Consider the following 18,179-nt stretch of genomic DNA (forward strand, 5'->3'; position numbering starts at 1 on the left):
CCTGCAAAGATGGTCCGGAGGCTCTAGTTACTCTATTTTTGGAAACTGGGGTGAGTAGTCCTAAGCCTGCTTGGAAGGTGGTCCCAAAGCTAGATTCTAGGCCTTCTTGGGTGGGGTCAGGGATCCAGGTGGGGTTCTCTCCAAGTCTGGTGAAGGTTGGGCTTCCTGGAAGCCAGGGATGGGCTTGGACAGCTGCTGTGGATGTCAGGATTCCTGCCCACTGGGGACCCTGCTCACGATGCCCCACAGAGGAGGACTTTGACTGGCCGACAGCCTGCATCGAGCTGGAGCAGCACCTGTCACGCTGGGCGGAGGATGGGCGCTGGGCTGAGTACTTCTGTTTGGCTGATGGGCACTTTGCTTCTATTGACTCGGTGCTGCTGCTCCAGGTGAGGTGGGGCTCGGTGGGGGGCAGGCAGGGCTGGGCCAGGGTGATTCTGAGGCCACCACCTTGTTTTCTTCTCAGGGCGGTGCGTTCTGTCTGTCGGGCTCCCGAGATCGCAATGTCAATCTGTGGGACCTGCGGCAGCTGGGGGTGGAACCCAGCCAGGTTCTAGTCAAGGCCTTGGGCACCGAGAAGAACAGCACCCACAAGGTGAGGGGTTAGGAGGCCAGACATGGGATGGAGGGGTGGGGCCTGAGTAGGGTGCCATGGTTAAGGGCAGGAGTTTCGTTTTGGCACCAGACGTTGTGGATTTAAATCTTGCTCTGCCATGACTAGTGTGACATTGGGTGAGATGCGGGACTTCTCTCAGCCTCCATTTCTGCCTGTGTCTAGGGCTTGTTTAAGATGAGCATGAATGAGATGGCTATGCCGTAGAGCTTTACGTGGGCTGGGATACACAGCAGGCACTCGGGGGGACATCAGGTATACTTGAGAGGCATAGGGCAGGGCAGTTTCGAGGCTGCCTGTGAGGCTCACAAAGCTCTGAGCATGGCGGTCATCTCATGAGAAGCGGCTGTGGAAGAAAACCACTGCCACCAGTCACCGAGGTGGTGTAGGCAGGTGGCCAAGAGCTTGGTGCCGGAGCTAGGCCACTGGGTTCAAATCCCTATTCTGCTCCTTCCTGGCTGTATGACCTTGGGCAAGAGACACAACCTCTCTGTGCTCCAGTGTCCTCGTTTGTAGCATGCGACCCGGTTACAGCACTCTGCTCAGGGAGTTTGGTGAGGAATGGGTTAGCCACCAGCCAGTGATTTGTGCCTGTTAGCTCCCAAGGCAGGCGCTGTTTTTTGGTGCCCATTTTCCCAGTGAAGAAACAGGGAGAGCATGTCATTTGCTCCAGTCATGGAGTGGAAGCCCCACTTTTAATCGACTTGTTACGTGGCTCCAACCACCACAGGTGCTGAGTCTGGCAGGGACTGGACTTAGGAGTATCATTGTATGTGGGTGTGCACATCCCAGGCTCTGAAGTCAGACAGACCCACCGACCTAAGTCCTGACCTCTACTTGGAGCTGCCTTGCTCTGGCTTCTGGGGTCAGCTGTCTCCCTCCTCTGACCCTTGGTTTGGTTACCTTTGGAATGGGGGTGACCACTGGGTCTGGTCTGCAGGGCTGGGTGTGGTCGCTGGCGGCGCTGGACCACCGCGTGTGCTCTGGTTCCTGGGACAGCACGGTGAAGCTCTGGGACATGGCAGCTGATGGGCAGCAGTTCGGCGAGATCAAGTGTGTGGGGTCCTGGGTGGGGAGGCGGGGCCGGGCTGGGTCCCAGCTAGTCACAGCCCAAGCCTCAGGCTCCGTGTGTTCCCAGGGGCAAGGCGGCTGTGCTCTGCTTGTCCTACCGGCCTGACATCCTGGTGACTGGCACCTATGACAAGAAGGTGACCGTCTACGACCCCAGAGGTGGGCTGGGGGCCCAGGGACCCGGGTGGGGAGAGGAGGGCCGCTTGGGGTCTCCAGGGTCATGCTGGGGAAGGAGACACTTGGACCTCACAGCCTGGCTGGGATGACAGTCTCAACCAGATGCTGACCACGCCGAGCGGCCCGTGCTGTTGCTGGGCCAGCAGAGGCAGCTGGTGGGGGATGGATGTTGGGGGCAGAGGCAGCCCCCCTCCACCTGGGGGTCTGGACGGCAGGAGATCCTCTGAGCCTCAATACTGTGGGAGGTGGAGCAGCCCCTAGAACCCTGACTACCCCCGCCGCCGTCCTCGCTGTCAAGCTTGAACCTCAGTGTCCCCGTCTGTAGGTTCTGGATAGTAACCCCAACCCCATAGGGTTCATAGGAGGAGAGGACAGTAGGAACATTGGTAGAATAAATATTGGTTTACATAAAAAGCCTAGGAAAACACTGCCCAGCACCAAAGCCTTTTCTATTGTTTCTTTCTTTATTCATTCTTATTTTAATTGTAGGGCTAGGGGTCTTTTCCCAGGAGGGGCCAGAGGTGGGGGCCTGGTTATGGGAGTGGGGCTTGGCTCAGACCTGCCTGGGAGCGGAAGCATTTAATGTGGGAACTCGCTGAGGTTGGCTAGGTACGGAGAGCAGATGGGATTGGCCCGGGGGCTGGGAGGGCTGAGATCTGGGGGCCCTGGATGGCCCCAGTCCTTGCTGGGACCAGAGAGGAGAGAGATGGGATGGGGGCAGGCAGAGCAGACCAAGGGTTGTGCCAAGCGGGATAGGGGCGGGCGGGGGGGCGGGGGGCAGGGGCTCTGATGTCTCCCTCCTCGCCGCATCACTCCTGAAGTCGGCCCGACCCTGCTGAAGAGCCGACGGCTGCACTCCAGTGCGGTGCTGGCGCTGCTGGCTGACGACCGGCACATCATCTCGGGCAGCGAGGACCACACGCTCGTGGTGTTCGACCGTAGGGCCAACAGCGTCCTGCAGCGGCTGCAGGTGGACCCTCCCCGGGGGAGCCGCAGGGACCGGGCATGGGGTGGTGGCTTGGCCCGGCCTGAGCTGCTCTGTCCCGCATTCCTCCTGCAGCTGGACTCCTACCTGCTCTGCATGTCCTACCAGGAGCCCCAGCTCTGGGCTGGTGACAACCAGGGCCTGCTGCACGTCTTCGCCAACCACAACGGCCGCTTCCAGCTCGTCCGGGTCCGCCAGGGAGCTGGCCCCTGCCCAACAGTCCCTGGGCCTCCTCCCTACCTCCTGAACCCCTGGGCAGCTGGCGGGCTGACCCTGGGCAAGGCCTTTCCTGAGTGTTCCCTGTCCCTCCTTCCTGCAGTCTTTTGACGTGGGCCACAGGTCTCAGATCACAGGGATCAAACACTCACTGGGGGCCTTGTACACCACATCCACCGACAAGACCATCCGGGTGAGCCCCCGAGACAGGCCCCTCTCCCTTACCCTGCCCCCACCAGCCAGCAGCCCATGGCCAGACCTTTGCCCACTGCCCCCCGCCCCCCAGGTGCACGTGCCTACGGACCCGCCGAGGACCATCTGCACCCGAAGCCACAACAACGTGCTGAATGGGGTAAGACCCTGCCCCGTGCGCCTTGTCCAGGTGCCCAGAGCGCCCCTGACTCCCTCTGCCCTGCATCCCCAGATCTGCGCAGAGGGCAACCTGGTGGTCGCTGCCTCTGGAGGCCTGTCACTGGAGGTCTGGAGGCTGCAGGCCTGAGCAGGAGGATGCGGACGTGGCTCTGCCGACCCACAGGCTGGGCCGTGGCCTCTGTTCTCGGGGGACCATCCCCCCTGTGCTGGTGCTGCCCCTGCCCTGTCCCGAAGCCCTGAGGCACAAGGAGTCTGGGCCGTGGTGAGCTGTGCCCCACAGGCCATGGCCCACGCCAGGGGAGGTGAGCCTGGTGTTCAGGCCCACCCAGGGGACTGCTCCCCTCCCTAGGGCCCTGTTTTTGTTAGGATTTGGATACCTGCTTTCCTTCCAGAGCGAAGGAGAAATAAACCTGATGTACTGGTGTCCCTCGAGGGCCCTGCCTGTGCTTGCTTGGGACTGGGAGGCGCCGCCGGGTGTGTGACCGTCTTGGAGACAGTCTATGTCGCGGGGGAGGCAGGTCTGGCTGTGAGTGTTGTAACAATAACCTTGTCTACGCTTGTCTGTGGGCCAGTGGATGTGGGTGTGTGTGAGGAAGGGGAGGCTCTCAAGGGTTTGCACATGTTTGTGTAATGGCATGTGTGTGTGTGTGTGTGTGATGCGTGTTGGCACCCAGCCTGGGACTCTTACCCTGGGCGCGATTGTGCGGTGGGCAAGGGGATCTGCTGAGGCCACCCCACGGGTGCGGGGGGGGCAGAGAGGGGTGGGGGAGGTGTGTGCCGTCCTTCTGGGGGTGCAGGACATGTGTGCTGCTGGGGCCCAGGACCCTAGAGCCGGTGGGGGATGGGGGTTGCGCTAGATGCGCCCGCAGCTCCCAGCAGGGGCCCTCTCTGCCCCCACCGAAGCCTGGCCAAGCCACGTCCTGGGGATCCCTCACTTCATGTTTATTGCGGCCTCCCGGGTGGTCAGGGCCGTGGAGGTCACAGGATGGTGCAGGGCTTCTTCTCCTTGAAGGGGTTGGTGGCAGCGGGGATGCCCACGAGGAAGGGGTCACTCTTGGCCTGCTCCATGCAGAACTGCAGCAGGTCGGAGGCCGCCTTGGACACCTGCAGGCCAGACTGGTCAGCCAGGCCGGGGCTGCCCACCTGCCCCCTCGCCCAGACACGCCCGTGCCACCACCCTGGCCCTCACCTTCACGCGTTCGATGCCTGCCTCCATCCGCAGCTGCTCCACGGCCCGGCGGGCCTGCCCGATGTCACTGCCAATGGCCACCTTGCTGGACATCTGCAGGAAAGTGAGAGGGGTCACGGGCAGTGGGCTCGATTCCAGACTCTGAGCCACATGGCTACCCGAGAGTCCCCTCGCCGCCTCTGGTGTCCCCCTGGGGGCTGTGGGAAGGGGGTGGCGGGTCCCCGACCCGTCAGGACCACGTACTTCAGCTTGAGGACTGCAGCTGATTCCTGACTGCTCGGTCCTCCAGCAGCCCGGCTCTGGCTCCCTCCCTGGCCAGCCTGGCCTCTCCAGCCCCCTCCGATCCCTCCCCCACCCCTGCAGAGACTTTGAAGCCAGGACACTCACGGAGTGAAATGTCACCAGCGGCAGCAGCTGCCTCAGCTGAGGGGGTCCCTGCCCCAGGGGGCCCAGTGGCTGCCCTGGTGTCACGTGTCACCTTCGCTGGGGGAGCTTGGGGGCCCTGGCTTCTCACTGACCTGCTTGATCCTCTGCCGATGGGCGCCAACCCTCCTCCTTTGCCAGCCTCTGCCCCCACCCCCCTACCACATACAGAGTGTACCTTGGCTCAGGTGAAGCCCTGTCTCTCCCCTGTCTACACTCACCAGCCGGGATCTTATCCACAGAGAACTCTGTCTACTTGCTTATGCTGATGGCTCCTTCTGTCCCCATCCCAGAGCTTTCCCTGATCTCATATCCACCCGCAGAGCCCACTGCCTCCTCCGTCTGCCGCACTGGGCTCTCAGGGGTCTCTCGCCTAGCTCAGCCAAAGCTGGACTCGGGATTGTCTTCCCCCAAGACCTTCTGCCCCCAGTTCATCACCATCCGCTCAAATGCCCTGGCCCACATCTTCAGCTCCTTTGACCCTCTCTTTCCGGTGTCCCTATGTCCGAGCTTTTGCTTAGGAGCCATCAGATCAACCTCAATTAGCTTCTCAATCTGGTCATGTTTCTCCACGTCCGCTGGCATGTCCCAGGTCCTGCTCCCACCTCCGCTGGCCTGGACCAGCACAGGCGCCTCCGCCTCGTCTCCCCTGCCCTGCCTTTCCCCCCTGCCCGTTTGCTCCCCGAGGCAGCTAGTGGGGTCTGGTGAAAAACAAATCACATTACAACATGGAAAACCCTTGAAGGCATCTGTTAAGTGAAATAAGCCAGTCAGAAAATGACTAATAAAGGGACGCCTGGGTGGCTCAGTTGGTTGGACAACTGCCTTCGGCTCAGGTCATGATCTCGGAGTCCCGGGATCGAGTCCAGCATCGGGCTCCCAGCTCCACGGGGAGTCTGCTGCTCTCTCTGCCCTTCTCCTTACTCATGCTCTCTCTCCCTGTCTCTCTCTCAAATAAATAAAATCTTAAAAAAAAAAAAAAAAAGAAAATGACTGATAAGGTATGAGCCCGTTACATGACCTCCCTAGGGATGTCAAATCCAGAGACAGGAAGTAGATGGTGGGTGGCTGGGGGTGGGGGACAGGGAGTTAGTGTTTAATGGGGACAGAGTTTCAGTTTGGGATGATGAAAAAAAACACTGTAGAGATTGACAGTGGCCATGTTTGTACAACAGTGTAAATGTGCTTAATGCCATAGAACCGCATACTTGAATAAATTAATAAATGTGATAATAAATTTTATGTTATATGTTTTACTACAATAAAAAAAAAGTTGGTGGAGGGCTTGGCTGCCTCTTGATCTCAGGGTTGTGAGTTTGAGCCCCATGTTGTGTGTAGAGCTTACTCAAAAATAAAAGTTTTTTTTTTTAAAGTTGGGGGAAGTAAAAACTCTCTCATGGTTGGGATGCCTGGGTGGCTCGGTCAGTTAAGCATCTGCCTTTGGCTAAGGTCATGATCCCAGGGGCCTGGGATCAAGTCCTGCATCTGACTCCTTGCTCAGTGGGGAGCCTGCTTCTCCCTCTGCGTTCTGCTCCCCCTGCCTGTGTGCTCTCTGTCTCTCTGACAAATACATAAAAAATCTTAAAACTCTCCAATCGTTTCCCAGCCTTTTTAAACCCATCTTCTTTACTACTGCCCAGAGGGCTCTGTCTGCTCTGGCACCTTCTACCTGTTCTGAATTTTCCTTTTTTTTTTTCTTTTACAGATTTTATCGTTAAGTAATCTCTACACCCAGCGTGGGGCTCAAACTCACAACCTCGAGATCAGGACTCACAAGCTCCACTGACAGAGCCAGCAGGCGTCCCTGAGTTCATTTATTGACCTCTTCCCTTCCTTCATTCCTGGATTCCCGGATCACCCTGATGCCCCTGTGTGGGCTCACTGATTCATTCAGCATATTTGCTGAGATCACAGTATGCGATCACTGCACAGAGTAAGAGAAACAGCGGCGAGCCCAGACAATCCTGCCTGCACGGAGTGGCCGCTGTCATCAGGGAGGGACGGACAACAGCAGACAAAATGAAAGAGAATGATGAGCAAGGTAAGTGGGGAGTCAGGTGGTCAGAGCAGGCCTCTTGGACGAGGTAATATTTAGACAGAGATTCAGAGAAGGAGCTGGAAAAGAGGGTATTCCAGGCAGAAGGAGCAGCGGGTACGTCAAAGGTCCGGAAACAAGCTTGGTGGGTTCTCGGACAGCGAGGAGGCCGATGTAACCAGAAAGGAAGGAACTGAGGACAAGTGGTGGGAGAGGAGGGCAGGAAAGTAAGCAGGCCCTTCAGAGGCCACGGTGAAGACCCTGGATTTTACTCCTAGGGAGAAGCCAGCATAAGAGAGTTTTAAAAAGGAACGATGTTTCTGGTTTCTGTGTATTGAGCTCTCTGACCACAGCCGGGAGATGGTTTGGAGGGAAGGCAGCCCAGCGTTGAGGCTTTGAGAATGGAGAGAAGGACCTGGATACAAACACCAATCATAATGTTGTACAGCTGAAACTAACCGAATGTCAAATTCTAACAGTAAGAAAAGGCACCTGGATCTGGGACCCATCTTGTGGGTAGAACTTGGTGGAGGTGCTGAGGGATGAGTGTGAGTGTGAGAGAAGGAAAGACATTAAGTTCAATTCTTCAGGGTTGAGCCTACTAGGTGCACGGAGGGCTTATTCGCTGAGCTGAGGGCTCTTTGTTGAGCTGTGGAAGACTGCAGGGAGATCTGGGTTAGGAGGAGTGGGAACTGAGGAGTGAGATCCAACTGGGGACTGTCAAAGATGTCTAGGAGGACGTTCTCTTTCTCCAATCAAGTGGGCTAATCTCTGGCCTCAGGACCTTTGCACTGCCAGTTCTCTTTCCCAGTGGGGGATGGTGGATAAAGGCCTCCCCAAATCTTCACGTATGGGGTTTTTCTGGCCTTGGCTCAAATGTCACCTCCTTGGCGTCTTCCCCAATCACCTGTTGCTTCAAATAAGGCCACCTCCCCCCCTCCATCCACCCCTACCTAAAAGACACATCATCATTTTGGCTCCTCAATAGCACTTACCACTATTGTTGTTAGCTTTCTAGCTCCCCAAACTGTGGACTCCAGGAGGGCAGGGTCTGCATCTTGCTCACTGATAAGTCTGAAATGCCAAACACAGAGCCCAACGTATAGTATAGACTCCCTAAGTTGTAGAATGCCTGCTTAGAAGAGTACCCCTGGACCAGACCCTGTGCAGCGCTAGGAGGATCCATGAGATACAGACCCCACCTTTGAGGGTCTCACAGTCTTGATGGAGGGAAAGAGAGGTCAGCCTTGGATCCCAGAGGAGGTCCCTTACCCAGAGGAAGGTCAGAGGAGGCTTCCCAGAAGAAGCGACAGCTGCAACGGCCCGCAGGGTTACGCAGCATGTGGAGGCGGCTCTGGAGACCTGAGAGGTACGGACAACGATCACTAAACCATTCGACGAGAGACGCTCAGGGGCAGAAACTATTTGACATTTCCTGATGACTCGAATCCTGTCCAAAGGCGACGTCTAAGAAGCCACCCTCCTTCCAGAAGGGACAGAAACGAATGGGAAAGCGCCGCGCAACGCGGTGAGTCTCCAGCAGGCGGCAGTGAAAGTAGGAATCGTTATTCATCTCAGGCTTGGTAAGACACGAGACAAGGAATAGCGGCTCCTCGCAGCTTCCGTATTACGGAACGCACGCGCAAACATGGCCGCGCCCTGGATTATGGGACTCATAGAAGGTCACGTGACTAAACTACTTCCCGCCCCTTCTGCAGGTTTTCCCGAGCCCTACTTCCTGTACTGTCGTACAGAGCGCGTGCTGAGGTTTAGTGCGTTTGGAGGCCGCTGGAGGCCTGGCCTTGGACGGCTGTGATCTGGGACTGCGGCCTCAGGAACATGGAGGGTCCTCCGGAAGGGAAGGCACCCGCGGCGGCGCTGGCCGCTGTGCTGAAGCACAGCTCGGCGCTACCCTCCGAGAGCTCCCAAGTCCGAGGTTACGACTTCAACCGCGGCGTGGACTACCGTGCGCTACTGGAGGCCTTCGGCACCACTGGCTTTCAGGCCACCAACTTCGGGCGCGCAGTGCAGCAAGTCAACGCCATGGTGAAGCCTGGGGCGGAACTTCCTGCATCGAGGGGGTGTGGCCTAAAGTAGCGGCAATGCAGTACTCGGAGGGGGCGGGGATCCCTTGAGAAGGAGGCGTGTCCTTTGTTGGGCGGTCCAATAGTTGGAGAGAGGCGGGACCCATTCTGGGCGGCAGTTTCTGTGCTGGGAAGAGGACGTTGTCTTCCCACCTCCAGCCCCCATCCCCATAGTGTTCTACAATTAGGATGAGGTTGGGACTGATTCTAGATAGGAGGCGAGTGAAAGTGTTCTGAACTGTACGGTTGAGGAGCCTAAGTCAGGCTCGGATTTGTTTTTCCCGTCGGGGAAGGGCACCGGGCCTGCAAAGGTCGTGCTCTCCGATTCCTTGAAAAGGGGGTAAAACCTGAGCGTGTGCCTTGAGATTTGGGCTGTGAATGGGGCGGAGCCTGCACAAAGGGCGTTCGTTCCCTGGCTACAGGTATTCCAGGTAGAAGTGGTAGGTGCTAGGGTTTGGGGCCAGAGGGTAACTAGACTCTGCCCTTACATCTAGATAGAGAAGAAACTGGAGCCACTGTCACAGGATGAAGACCACCATGCAGACCTGACCCAGAGCCGGCGCCCACTTACTGGCTGCACCATCTTTCTGGGCTACACATCAAACCTCATCAGTTCAGGCATCCGTGAGACCATCCGTTACCTCGTGCAGCACAACATGGTGGGGACCTCGTGGGGTTGTGACCTTGGCCTTTCTAGGTCTTAGGGCAATAAAATTACTGGTGATTTAAATGACATAAGGAGGTGGGGTCAGTTTTAAGCAGAGGGACACGATCTACTTTTGCTGTAGAGCTTTCCCCAAGGGTCACTGGGTTAGTATTGGGAGCTCTACCTGGGGTGAGGGCAGGGCTCTCTTCCTGGGCCAACCTCCCTGACTTACGGCTGCAGGTGGATGTCTTAGTGACCACAGCTGGCGGCGTGGAGGAAGATTTTATCAAGTGCCTGGCACCCACGTACCTGGGCGATTTCAGTCTCAGGGGGAAGGAGCTACGTGAGAACGGGATCAACAGGTTGGGGGCCCTGGGTGGTGCTGAGCAAGGGAGCTGGGCTGGGAGTCCTGGGGCCTGATGCCCACATGCCTCATGTTCACAGGATTGGAAACTTACTGGTGCCCAACGACAATTACTGCAAGTTTGAGGATTGGTTGATGCCCATTCTGGACCAGATGGTGCTGGAGCAGAACACAGAGGTGGGGCAGGAGCGACCTAGGGGCTGACGTGGTAGGAGTCGGGGCAGGCACTGTAGGCTGAAGTCAGTGTTTCCTCCTAGGGTGTGAAGTGGACACCTTCCAAGATGATTGCCCGCCTGGGCAAGGAGATCAACAACCCAGAGTCGGTGTATTACTGGGCCCAGAAGGTGAGCGGCTGGGTGGGGCCCGGATACCAGGCCTTGGTGTTTCACCTTCATAGACCCCTGGAGAGTCCATTCCTCATCGCCACTCTGAGATGCGGAATCTGACACAGAGCTCAGGTGGTTTGTCTGAGGCTGCACAGCCACTGAGTGTGACCTTGGGATCCTGGCTTGTTTCCTAGACTTGGGATCAGTTGGGGCAGCCGTCATGGGGTGGTCCCATGCTCCTTCAAGGCGGAGGTCCGGCAGAGTAGCGAGAGCGGCCGTTCTTTGTCAGACACTATCCTTCATTCTTTGTGATTTTGTCACTTAACGCTTCTTCGTCCATGAGGGAGGTGTTTTGTCCATTTTACAGTTGAGGAGACTGAGACCCAGAGAACTTAAGCACTCTGCCCAGAATCAGGCAAAGAGGAGGGGATGCCACTGGGATAGGGACCAGCTTGCTCCCACTGGGCTCCGAGCTCCAGTCACTCTTGTCTTGCTGTTCCTCCAGAACCACATCCCCGTGTTGAGCCCAGCGCTCACAGATGGCTCCCTGGGTGACATGATCTTCTTCCATTCCTATAAGAACCCAGGCTTGGTCCTGGACATTGTCGAGGGTGAGGCACAGGGGGTCACACGGGAGCAGGGGAGGAGGGCTGGCTGGGTCCACAGCCTGACCACAGCGCTCTTCTCCAGACCTGAGGCTCATCAACACACAGGCCATCTTTGCCAAGCACACTGGGATGATCATCCTGGGCGGGGGTTTGGTCAAGCACCACATCGCCAACGCCAACCTCATGGTGAGTGGAGACAGGGCACCCAGTCCCTAGTGTGGGTGGATGCGGGCTCGCCATGCAGCCATGCCTGTGCGCTAGGCCTGTGCCATGTGCTGGGGAGACAGCTGTGGACTAGACAGGTCAGGATCCCTGTCCTCCGGGACTGATGTTCTAGCCAGGGAGACAGGCAGCGAACAAGTGACATGGTTGCCACATGGCAGTTAGCTCCTGTGGGAAGAAACGAGGGAAGACAAGATGGCAAGAGAAATGACGTTCTGGGAAAGACAGCCAGTGAGCACAGGAAACGGCCAGTGCAAAGGCTCTGGGGTGCCTGAATTAAGTCCAGGTACAGTTAGTTAGCAGGCCGGTGAAGGGGAGCGGAGGTGACCAGCAGCAGGAGCCAGGCCTCCAGGGCTGCCACTTGGGAGCTCTCAGGTGCCCTCTGGCATTTGTGGGGGATGGGGTAACATGGGGGGGGTCGGGTGAAGACTGATGGGGCCTTGATCAGAGTGGGCGTCATCTTGGTGTTTGGTGGCAGCTCTACCCATCAACCCTACCAAACCCCAACCTTGTGCTCTGCTCCTGCATGGATGTGAGGCCCTTCCTTTGGAGTGGGGGGCCGCTCCGGGCTTCCTGCACGCAGGACACAGCCCTTGGCCTCTTAGCTAGTGCCCACCCCCCCGCCCCGCCATGTCCAGTGACTGGCTGACCAGCTCCCCCTGCCCTTGGCTCTCCCCACAGCGGAACGGGGCTGACTACTCTGTCTATATCAACACGGCCCAGGAGTTTGATGGCTCGGACTCTGGTGCCAGGCCGGACGAAGCGGTTTCCTGGGGCAAGATCCGGGTGGATGCACAGCCTGTCAAGGTGAGGGCTGGTCAGGTGGCTGGGGCGCACAGTCTCCCAGAGTGCGGCCGCAAGCCCTATGATTCACTCACGTCCCCTCTGCAGGTCTACGCCGACGCCTCCCTCGTCTTCCCCCTGCTTGTGGCTGAAACTTTTGCCCAGAAGAGAGATGCCTTCATGCCTGAGAAGAATGAGGACTGAATGGCTGTGGCTCAGGGAAGTCTCCCCTCTCCTGTATTTATTAGCTTGCAAACCCGGTCCCTTCCTCCCTCCTTGGTCAGCTGTGTGTCTAAAATAAATGGTCTCCATGATCCTTTTGAGTCCATGTCTGTGTCCTTGGTGGCGGTGGGTCCCCCACCTTCACCCAGTGCCACCATCAGCCTCATAAGCCTCCTCCCGCCAGCACTGGACGCTGCCTCCCGTGGCGGTCAGCAGGCAGGGCTCCGTGGGGTGGAAGGCCAGCGACTGCACCACGCCGGGACCCACAGGAAGGGCCAGCGTCAGGGCACCCTGTGGAGGGAAGGGGTGGGGAGCGGTTATCAGTGCGTCCCTCTCCCTTGACCTTCAGCCACCCGCCGCCAACAGCTTCCCAGGCACTGCAAACCTCAGCTGCCCCAAAATGAACGCCTGAGCTGCACTATCTTTTGGAGCACGTGTGGCTCAGGCCAAACATCCCGGGAGTCTTGCTCTTTCACGCTTCCCACCCGTTTATCAGCAAGTGCTCCTGGTGCGGCCTTTAGACCATGTCTCGATCCACATCCACAGCCACCACCTTGCTCCGACCCTGTCCTGTCCTGGCTTCTCTGCCTTGCTGCCATCTGGGCTCTAGGGGCCCACGGGGCAGCGTCTGTGCTCACTTCCTTCATCAGCCTGAAGTCCCCGCTCAACGCATCTGGTCCCTTAAGTAGGCTCCAAGTTGCTCTTCCCACTTCGAAAATGTTCCTCCATGCGCTCCCCCGCTCAGGGTGACTTTGTCTGGTAGACTCTCGACAAGTAAGCAGAACACTGGCGCGTTCTCCGTTGCCAGAGAGACCTGGGCCCCCAAGTCTCCATCCCCCACCCCCAGCTTCCTCCATCCTCTTAGGGGCAATACTTGCCCTGGCCAAGCCCCAGCCCTGACTCCATGAGGTCAGAATAATAGCCTGTTTCCAGTCTGACCTTCCCACCAGGCCGAGACTTATCAAGACAGGGCTCACGGGGTTTGGGACTAGAAACCATGGGGATGCTCAGAGGTAGCTCAGGGTTTCTGAACTATAGCCCCATCTCAGTGGGGGTCTGGTGCGGCTGTTGGCCCCAGTTCCAAGGTCAGCTGGGCCTGCGTGGCCTTGCTTACAGCTCTGCTGCCGCCACCATCCCACAGTACCTTTGTCTCCTGACCCAAGTGGGCCACACCTCCAAGCCTTAGCACACATGTTCCCTTTGCCAGGAATGCCCTTGCTGCTTTCTCTTTTCACTCACTCCTGCAAGGCCCCAGCTCTAATAGCATTCCGCTTCGCAGGTGTGGGAGTGACGGGAAAGACAGAGCAGGCAGCCTGGTAAGGAGTTGGGGTGAGGACGCTCACCTCCACCAGGTCCCAGAAGTACACCTTCCCGTCCTCGGAGCAGCTGACCACGTGTGTGTCACGCTCACTCAGGCAGCAGTCCAGCTTGTACTCCTGGTTCTTATGGCCAGGTGTACCTGGGGGTGGGAGGGGTCAGGAGGGCCTGGGTCCTAGCAGAGGGTGCTGGGGGCGGCGGCGGGGGGGGGGGGTGTGTTCCAGGACCCCGAGGACTCACTCGCCCAGCAGCTCCCCTGTGTCCTTGTCTAGAAGCCGCAACGTGGAGTCCAGGCTGGAGACCAGGGTGCACTGCCCGTCCCGGCTAAAGCACGTACAGGTGATGGGGCCTGGGGGGTGGGGAGGGGCACAGGTGGGTGAGGCTGGGGCCCCCTTTGCTGCCCCGAACCGGCCCTGCCTGCCCCACAGTCCTGCCACACTTACTGCCCACGTAGTCTGAGAAGAGCTGCCCCAACCTCAGGTCATAGCGCCTCACCCGGCCATCCACAGAGCTGCAAGAGGATGGATCCAGCTGAAGCATCAACTGGGGCCAGGAGGTCCATGGCTCCAGTCCCTGGACTCTCCCTGACCCTGCCAGGACCCTGGGGCAGGGTGTGTGTGTGTGTGGGGGGGGGCTTAGCTTGCCCTTCCCTGTGCACCCTTCGCTGTCATGCTCACACTCAAGGCTAGCCATGGGAAATAAACACTGAAATGAGTTCTTAAGTGGAATTCCCAGGCACTGGCTTTGAGACGGACACCCAGGGCCGATCAGGACCTACTCTATGGGTTTCTGATATGCACTGAGCTGCCTCTCTGGGCTAGACCTTGGGACACAGCTGCAACAAAGTCAGAGCACGTTCTGCCACCAGAGCCTTACTGACTGAGAATAATCTAGGAAGGCCTCCCTGAGGAGGTGACCTCTCAACTGGGACTTGAAGGATAAGGAGACAAACGTGTGGTCCAGGAGATGATGTGTGGGAACAGACCAGCCAACAGTCTGGGGAGCCCTGCTTGGGAATTGTCATTGTTTGCCTCTTGCAACTAGAACGTCAGCCTGATGTGGGCCGAGATTTTCCCCTATTTCAATAACTGCTGTGTGTTTCCCAACAAAAAAAGTGGTATGCAAGAGAGGCTCAAAAACACTCTGAGTAAGGAGAAAGGGAGTCCGGCTGAGAAAGAGCCACTGCAAAGGTCCGGAGGTGAGAGCATGCTTGGCATATTAAGAGAAATGAGACGTGGAATGAATAAAAGCTAAAAGCTCAGCAGAGAGCACTGTGCAGGGCCTTGTAAGCTGAGGTGAGAAGAGCAGATTTTAATCTAAGTAGCGAGGCAGTGGTGATCCCCAGCAGGGCACGAGTGAGGTCCTGGCTCCACTCACCCTGCCAGGACCTCATGGTCTGACACCTTCACACTAGATATGCCATCCCTGGCTTCGTCCAGCGTCTGCACCGGCTCAGGCCTCCGCGACCGGCAGTCCCAGCACCGTATGCTGGAATCAATGGAGCCTGTGAGAGCCAGCATGAAGGTGAGGTCAGCTTTGGGTTGCAGGGGTTAGCACCCTGCCTAGACCCCAGACTCACCAGACAAGATGACTGTGGCCTCTTCATTAAACTGGACCGTGTTCACCTTCTGAGAGATGGGAATTGTCACTCAGAGGAGACTGGACTTTGGAGGACTGGGATAAAGGCAGGGTTCTGGGTGCTGGTTACAGCAAGAGCAAAGGAGGGGCATCTGCCTTTGGCTCAGGTCATGATCCCAGGGTCCTGGAATCTGGCCCCACTGAGAAGGGAACCTTCTCCCTTTACCCGCCCCACTGCTTGTGCTCTCTCTAATAAGTAAACAAAATCTTTTTTTTTCTTTAGGATTTTATTTATTTATCAGAGCGAGAAGCGAGTGAGCACAAACAGGGAGAGCAGCAGACAGAGGGAGAGGCAGGCTCCCCACTGAGGTGGGAGTCTGTGGTAGGACTTGATCCCAGGATCCTTGGATCATGACCTGAACCCAAGGCAGCCGCTTAACCGCCTAAGCCACCCAGGCATCCCTCTAATAAGTCAATAAAATCTTAAAAAAAAATAAAAAGAAAGCAAAGGCTAGAGATAGGGGAGGTGAAAGATTTTGGGGGACACTGCATGCTGGGCCCTGGGGTGGGGGTGGTAATGGGTGGGGGTGGGCGGGTTCCCTGTCACCACCTACACGTCAATGCGGGCTTTCTCCGTCATCCACGCTCTAATGAGGCCTCTTCTCGTTTGTACTCACCCCCGCGTGGCCCCGGAATTTGCGCACGACCTGCCCCGATGCCACATCCCACAGCACCACCGCCTTGTCCCCGCCGCCGGAGCAGAGACTGCTGTTGTCAAAGGAGCTGGAGGGCAAAGGAGGGAAGATCAGTGCTGACCTCAGATCCCGGTCTCTGCATCCGTATCTCGGACTGGCCCCCGGCTCACCCGGCCGCATCCAGCACCTCGTAGCCGTGGCCGCTGTACGTTCGCAGCAGCGTCCCCCTCAACGGATTCCACAGCTTCAGGGTCTTGTCGCTGCCGCACGTCAGACAGTAATTGCCATCCACTGGGAAACACCAGGAGGGAATTATAGGGCTGAGGACCTCAGAAGGCAGGAGGACCCGGAACGAAGAGGGAGCTCACCGTTAAATCGTACAGCTCGCACTGCCCCCTGCCCGCAGTCTAGCGTCTTCACCCGTTTTTGCGGCAGCTCCGGGCCCCGTGGTTTCGGCTCAGGGAAAGCCATTTGTTTCGGGTTCCCTTTCTCGCCGCCTTACATCGATCCGTACCAAGGACTCCGAATCCTGGGACTCCACGCTCGGGTGTAACTTTATTGTCTTCCGTAGCCCACTTCCTATTTCTCACTTCCGGTTCAAATATTTTGGCTTTTTTCGGGGTAGTGTTTGGAATACTGAAACCTGATTCCAGCTTTTAGGTTTCTTTTCCACTTCTTGTTTTCAAGAAACACTTCTGGTCTTTTCCAATTCTCTATCCCCCGGCTGGAAGGAGTCCTGGCCCCGCCCCTGGGAACGGAAGCTCGCAGCCTGTGGGTGTCACTGTAAAAGCCACCCTGCTTTTCCGCACCGGAAGCTGCGACTCCCTCAGCGGAAGAGGCTCGACCTCGGACCCGCCATGTCCACTAACAATATGTCGGATCCACGAAGGCCGAACAAAGTGCTGAGGTGAGGACCCCAACATCACGGGAACAGGGCTCGGGTTGTGGTGCGAGGTCCAGGGAAGCGCTTGTCCACTTCGGGGGCGGGACTTTGAGTGTCTCTGACCCTTGAGCCTACCGCAGGTACAAGCCCCCGCCGAGCGAGTGTAACCCGGCCTTGGACGACCCGACGCCGGACTACATGAACCTGCTCGGCATGATCTTCAGCATGTGCGGCCTTATGCTCAAGGTGGGCGGCGCCGAGTTTCCTTCGGCGTAGCTCCGCCTGGCCACGAAGCCCGTGGTGGGAGCGGATTCGGAATGAAGCCGGGCTGGCGCTGAGGGGGCGGGGCCTGGGCCTGGCCGGGGGCGGGGCTGCGGTGTTGCTGGGCGGAGAGAGCCAGAGCCGGAGGGGAAGCCGGGTTCAGGGTGGGTACCGGGGAGGTCGGCTTGATTTTAAAGTAATTTGGAGGGGACTCGTGGAGAAAGGATGGGGTTCTTAGTATCACGAGTCATGTCAAAGGCTACTCTTCTTAGGCCTGAGGGCATGTGGTGCTGTCAAGAAACGCAGGCCAAGAGGGTAGAACGAGAAACTGGGTACCTGGAGTACACCAGGGGGAATGGGACTGAGGGATTCTTGGGGACAAGATCCAGGTTGCATCGGGTGGAAACAGTGCGTTGGCACCCGTTTCTGGGAATGCCCCTATGGTGGCTCATTGGTGTGCCTGTCACTGACCGAATACCCCCATCCTCCTGCCTTTCCCCAGCTGAAGTGGTGCGCTTGGGTCGCTGTCTACTGCTCCTTCATCAGCTTTGCCAACTCCCGGAGCTCTGAGGACACTAAACAGATGATGAGTAGCTTCATGTGAGTCTAGGCTTAGAGAAGGAGGACTTTTGAGTAAGTGGGGAGAGGGGGACCCAAGCCTACCCTTCTGGACTGACACCTCTCTCCCCCCTCAGGCTGTCCATCTCTGCCGTGGTGATGTCATATCTGCAGAACCCTCAGCCCATGACGCCCCCCTGGTGATGTCAGCCAAGGACTACTCTGTACACCTTCCCCCAGGCCTGGCCCTGGTTATTCAGCCCCTGCCCTCAGCTGCTGTCCTGGGCTTCCCTGAATGAGGTAGTCTCAGGGCTCGAAGCTGGATGGAGGGAACCTGACCCTTTCCCTGGGATTCCACTTCTGCTGGGCAGAGGAGAATTTCCTAGGCCTCCCCCACCTGCCTGCTTCCCCATCCTGCCTGCTGCTGGGGGAGATGCTGTCCATGTTTCTACGTGTATCCACTCGTTTCTTTTGTTGAAACCAGTTAATAATAAAGTTTTGCATTCTGGCTGTGTTTTGGGAACCTCTCCTGTGGATTGTGGGTGCTTTTC

At 57.7% G+C, this 18,179-nt stretch overlaps 5 protein-coding genes across 11 annotated transcripts in view; 3 read left to right on the forward strand and 2 right to left on the reverse strand.

Moving 5' to 3' along the window:
- The window catches only part of FBXW9 (F-box and WD repeat domain containing 9), a 5,251-nt gene extending 1,385 nt beyond the window's left edge, over positions 1 to 3,866 (forward strand). The window contains exons 2-10 of one of the 4 annotated variants that reach the window (XM_004748366.3): positions 250 to 389; positions 467 to 595; positions 1,554 to 1,666; positions 1,752 to 1,843; positions 2,683 to 2,831; positions 2,922 to 3,035; positions 3,166 to 3,255; positions 3,349 to 3,414; positions 3,487 to 3,866. In XM_004748366.3, the coding sequence (XP_004748423.1) occupies positions 250 to 389; positions 467 to 595; positions 1,554 to 1,666; positions 1,752 to 1,843; positions 2,683 to 2,831; positions 2,922 to 3,035; positions 3,166 to 3,255; positions 3,349 to 3,414; positions 3,487 to 3,561 (968 nt within the window). In that variant the 3' untranslated portion in view covers positions 3,562 to 3,866. Of the gene's footprint in view, positions 1 to 249; positions 390 to 466; positions 596 to 1,553; positions 1,667 to 1,751; positions 1,844 to 2,682; positions 3,036 to 3,165; positions 3,256 to 3,348 lie in introns of all 4 variants that reach the window. The other 3 variants (XM_045083559.1, XM_013054121.2, XM_004748365.3) reach the window with 3 other exon arrangements.
- A 489-nt stretch (positions 3,867 to 4,355) lies between these two features.
- Positions 4,356 to 8,485, reverse strand: GNG14 (G protein subunit gamma 14). 2 transcript variants are annotated; one of them, XM_045083593.1, is made up of 4 exons: positions 8,354 to 8,413; positions 8,077 to 8,155; positions 4,624 to 4,716; positions 4,356 to 4,538 (listed from the first exon to the last, which is right to left on the reverse strand). In XM_045083593.1, exons 3-4 carry the CDS (start codon positions 4,714 to 4,716, stop codon positions 4,413 to 4,415), a joined length of 219 nt encoding a protein of 72 aa, XP_044939528.1. In that variant the 5' UTR covers positions 8,077 to 8,155; positions 8,354 to 8,413; the 3' UTR covers positions 4,356 to 4,412. The 2 variants fall into 2 exon arrangements, with proteins under 2 accessions (XP_044939528.1, XP_044939536.1); XM_045083601.1 differs by lacking the exon at positions 8,077 to 8,155 and having other exon boundaries at positions 8,354 to 8,485.
- Positions 8,470 to 12,428, forward strand: DHPS (deoxyhypusine synthase). Of its 3 annotated transcripts, XM_004748358.3 has the most exons (10): positions 8,470 to 8,609; positions 8,800 to 9,127; positions 9,660 to 9,824; positions 10,052 to 10,173; positions 10,256 to 10,352; positions 10,433 to 10,519; positions 11,007 to 11,112; positions 11,192 to 11,295; positions 12,013 to 12,138; positions 12,223 to 12,428. In XM_004748358.3, exons 2-10 carry the CDS (start codon positions 8,921 to 8,923, stop codon positions 12,316 to 12,318), a joined length of 1,110 nt encoding a protein of 369 aa, XP_004748415.2. In that variant the 5' UTR covers positions 8,470 to 8,609; positions 8,800 to 8,920; the 3' UTR covers positions 12,319 to 12,428. The 3 variants fall into 3 exon arrangements, with proteins under 3 accessions (XP_004748415.2, XP_044939512.1, XP_044939516.1); XM_045083577.1 differs by lacking the exons at positions 8,470 to 8,609; positions 8,800 to 9,127 and adding an exon at positions 9,261 to 9,359; XM_045083581.1 differs by lacking the exons at positions 8,470 to 8,609; positions 8,800 to 9,127; positions 9,660 to 9,824 and having other exon boundaries at positions 10,059 to 10,154.
- On the reverse strand, positions 12,324 to 16,641 carry WDR83 (WD repeat domain 83). Its single transcript, XM_045083611.1, is given in 9 exon segments — positions 12,324 to 12,627; positions 13,680 to 13,821; positions 13,894 to 14,002; positions 14,097 to 14,164; positions 15,031 to 15,157; positions 15,233 to 15,281; positions 15,909 to 16,014; positions 16,097 to 16,217; positions 16,295 to 16,641. Coding segments are annotated over 9 exon segments (975 nt in total). The 5' UTR covers positions 16,398 to 16,641; the 3' UTR covers positions 12,324 to 12,477.
- A 33-nt stretch (positions 16,642 to 16,674) lies between these two features.
- On the forward strand, positions 16,675 to 18,136 carry WDR83OS (WD repeat domain 83 opposite strand). Its single transcript, XM_004748356.3, has 4 exons — positions 16,675 to 16,833; positions 16,950 to 17,055; positions 17,573 to 17,670; positions 17,766 to 18,136. Exons 1-4 carry the CDS (start codon positions 16,784 to 16,786, stop codon positions 17,830 to 17,832), a joined length of 321 nt encoding a protein of 106 aa, XP_004748413.1. The 5' UTR covers positions 16,675 to 16,783; the 3' UTR covers positions 17,833 to 18,136.
- The last annotated feature ends 43 nt before the right edge of the window (positions 18,137 to 18,179 follow it).

The sequence above is a fragment of the Mustela putorius genome, unplaced genomic scaffold (assembly GCF_011764305.1).
Source record: "Mustela putorius furo isolate JIRA1106 unplaced genomic scaffold, ASM1176430v1.1 tig00000095_pilon_pilon_pilon, whole genome shotgun sequence".
Lineage (NCBI taxonomy): Eukaryota > Metazoa > Chordata > Mammalia > Carnivora > Mustelidae > Mustela > Mustela putorius.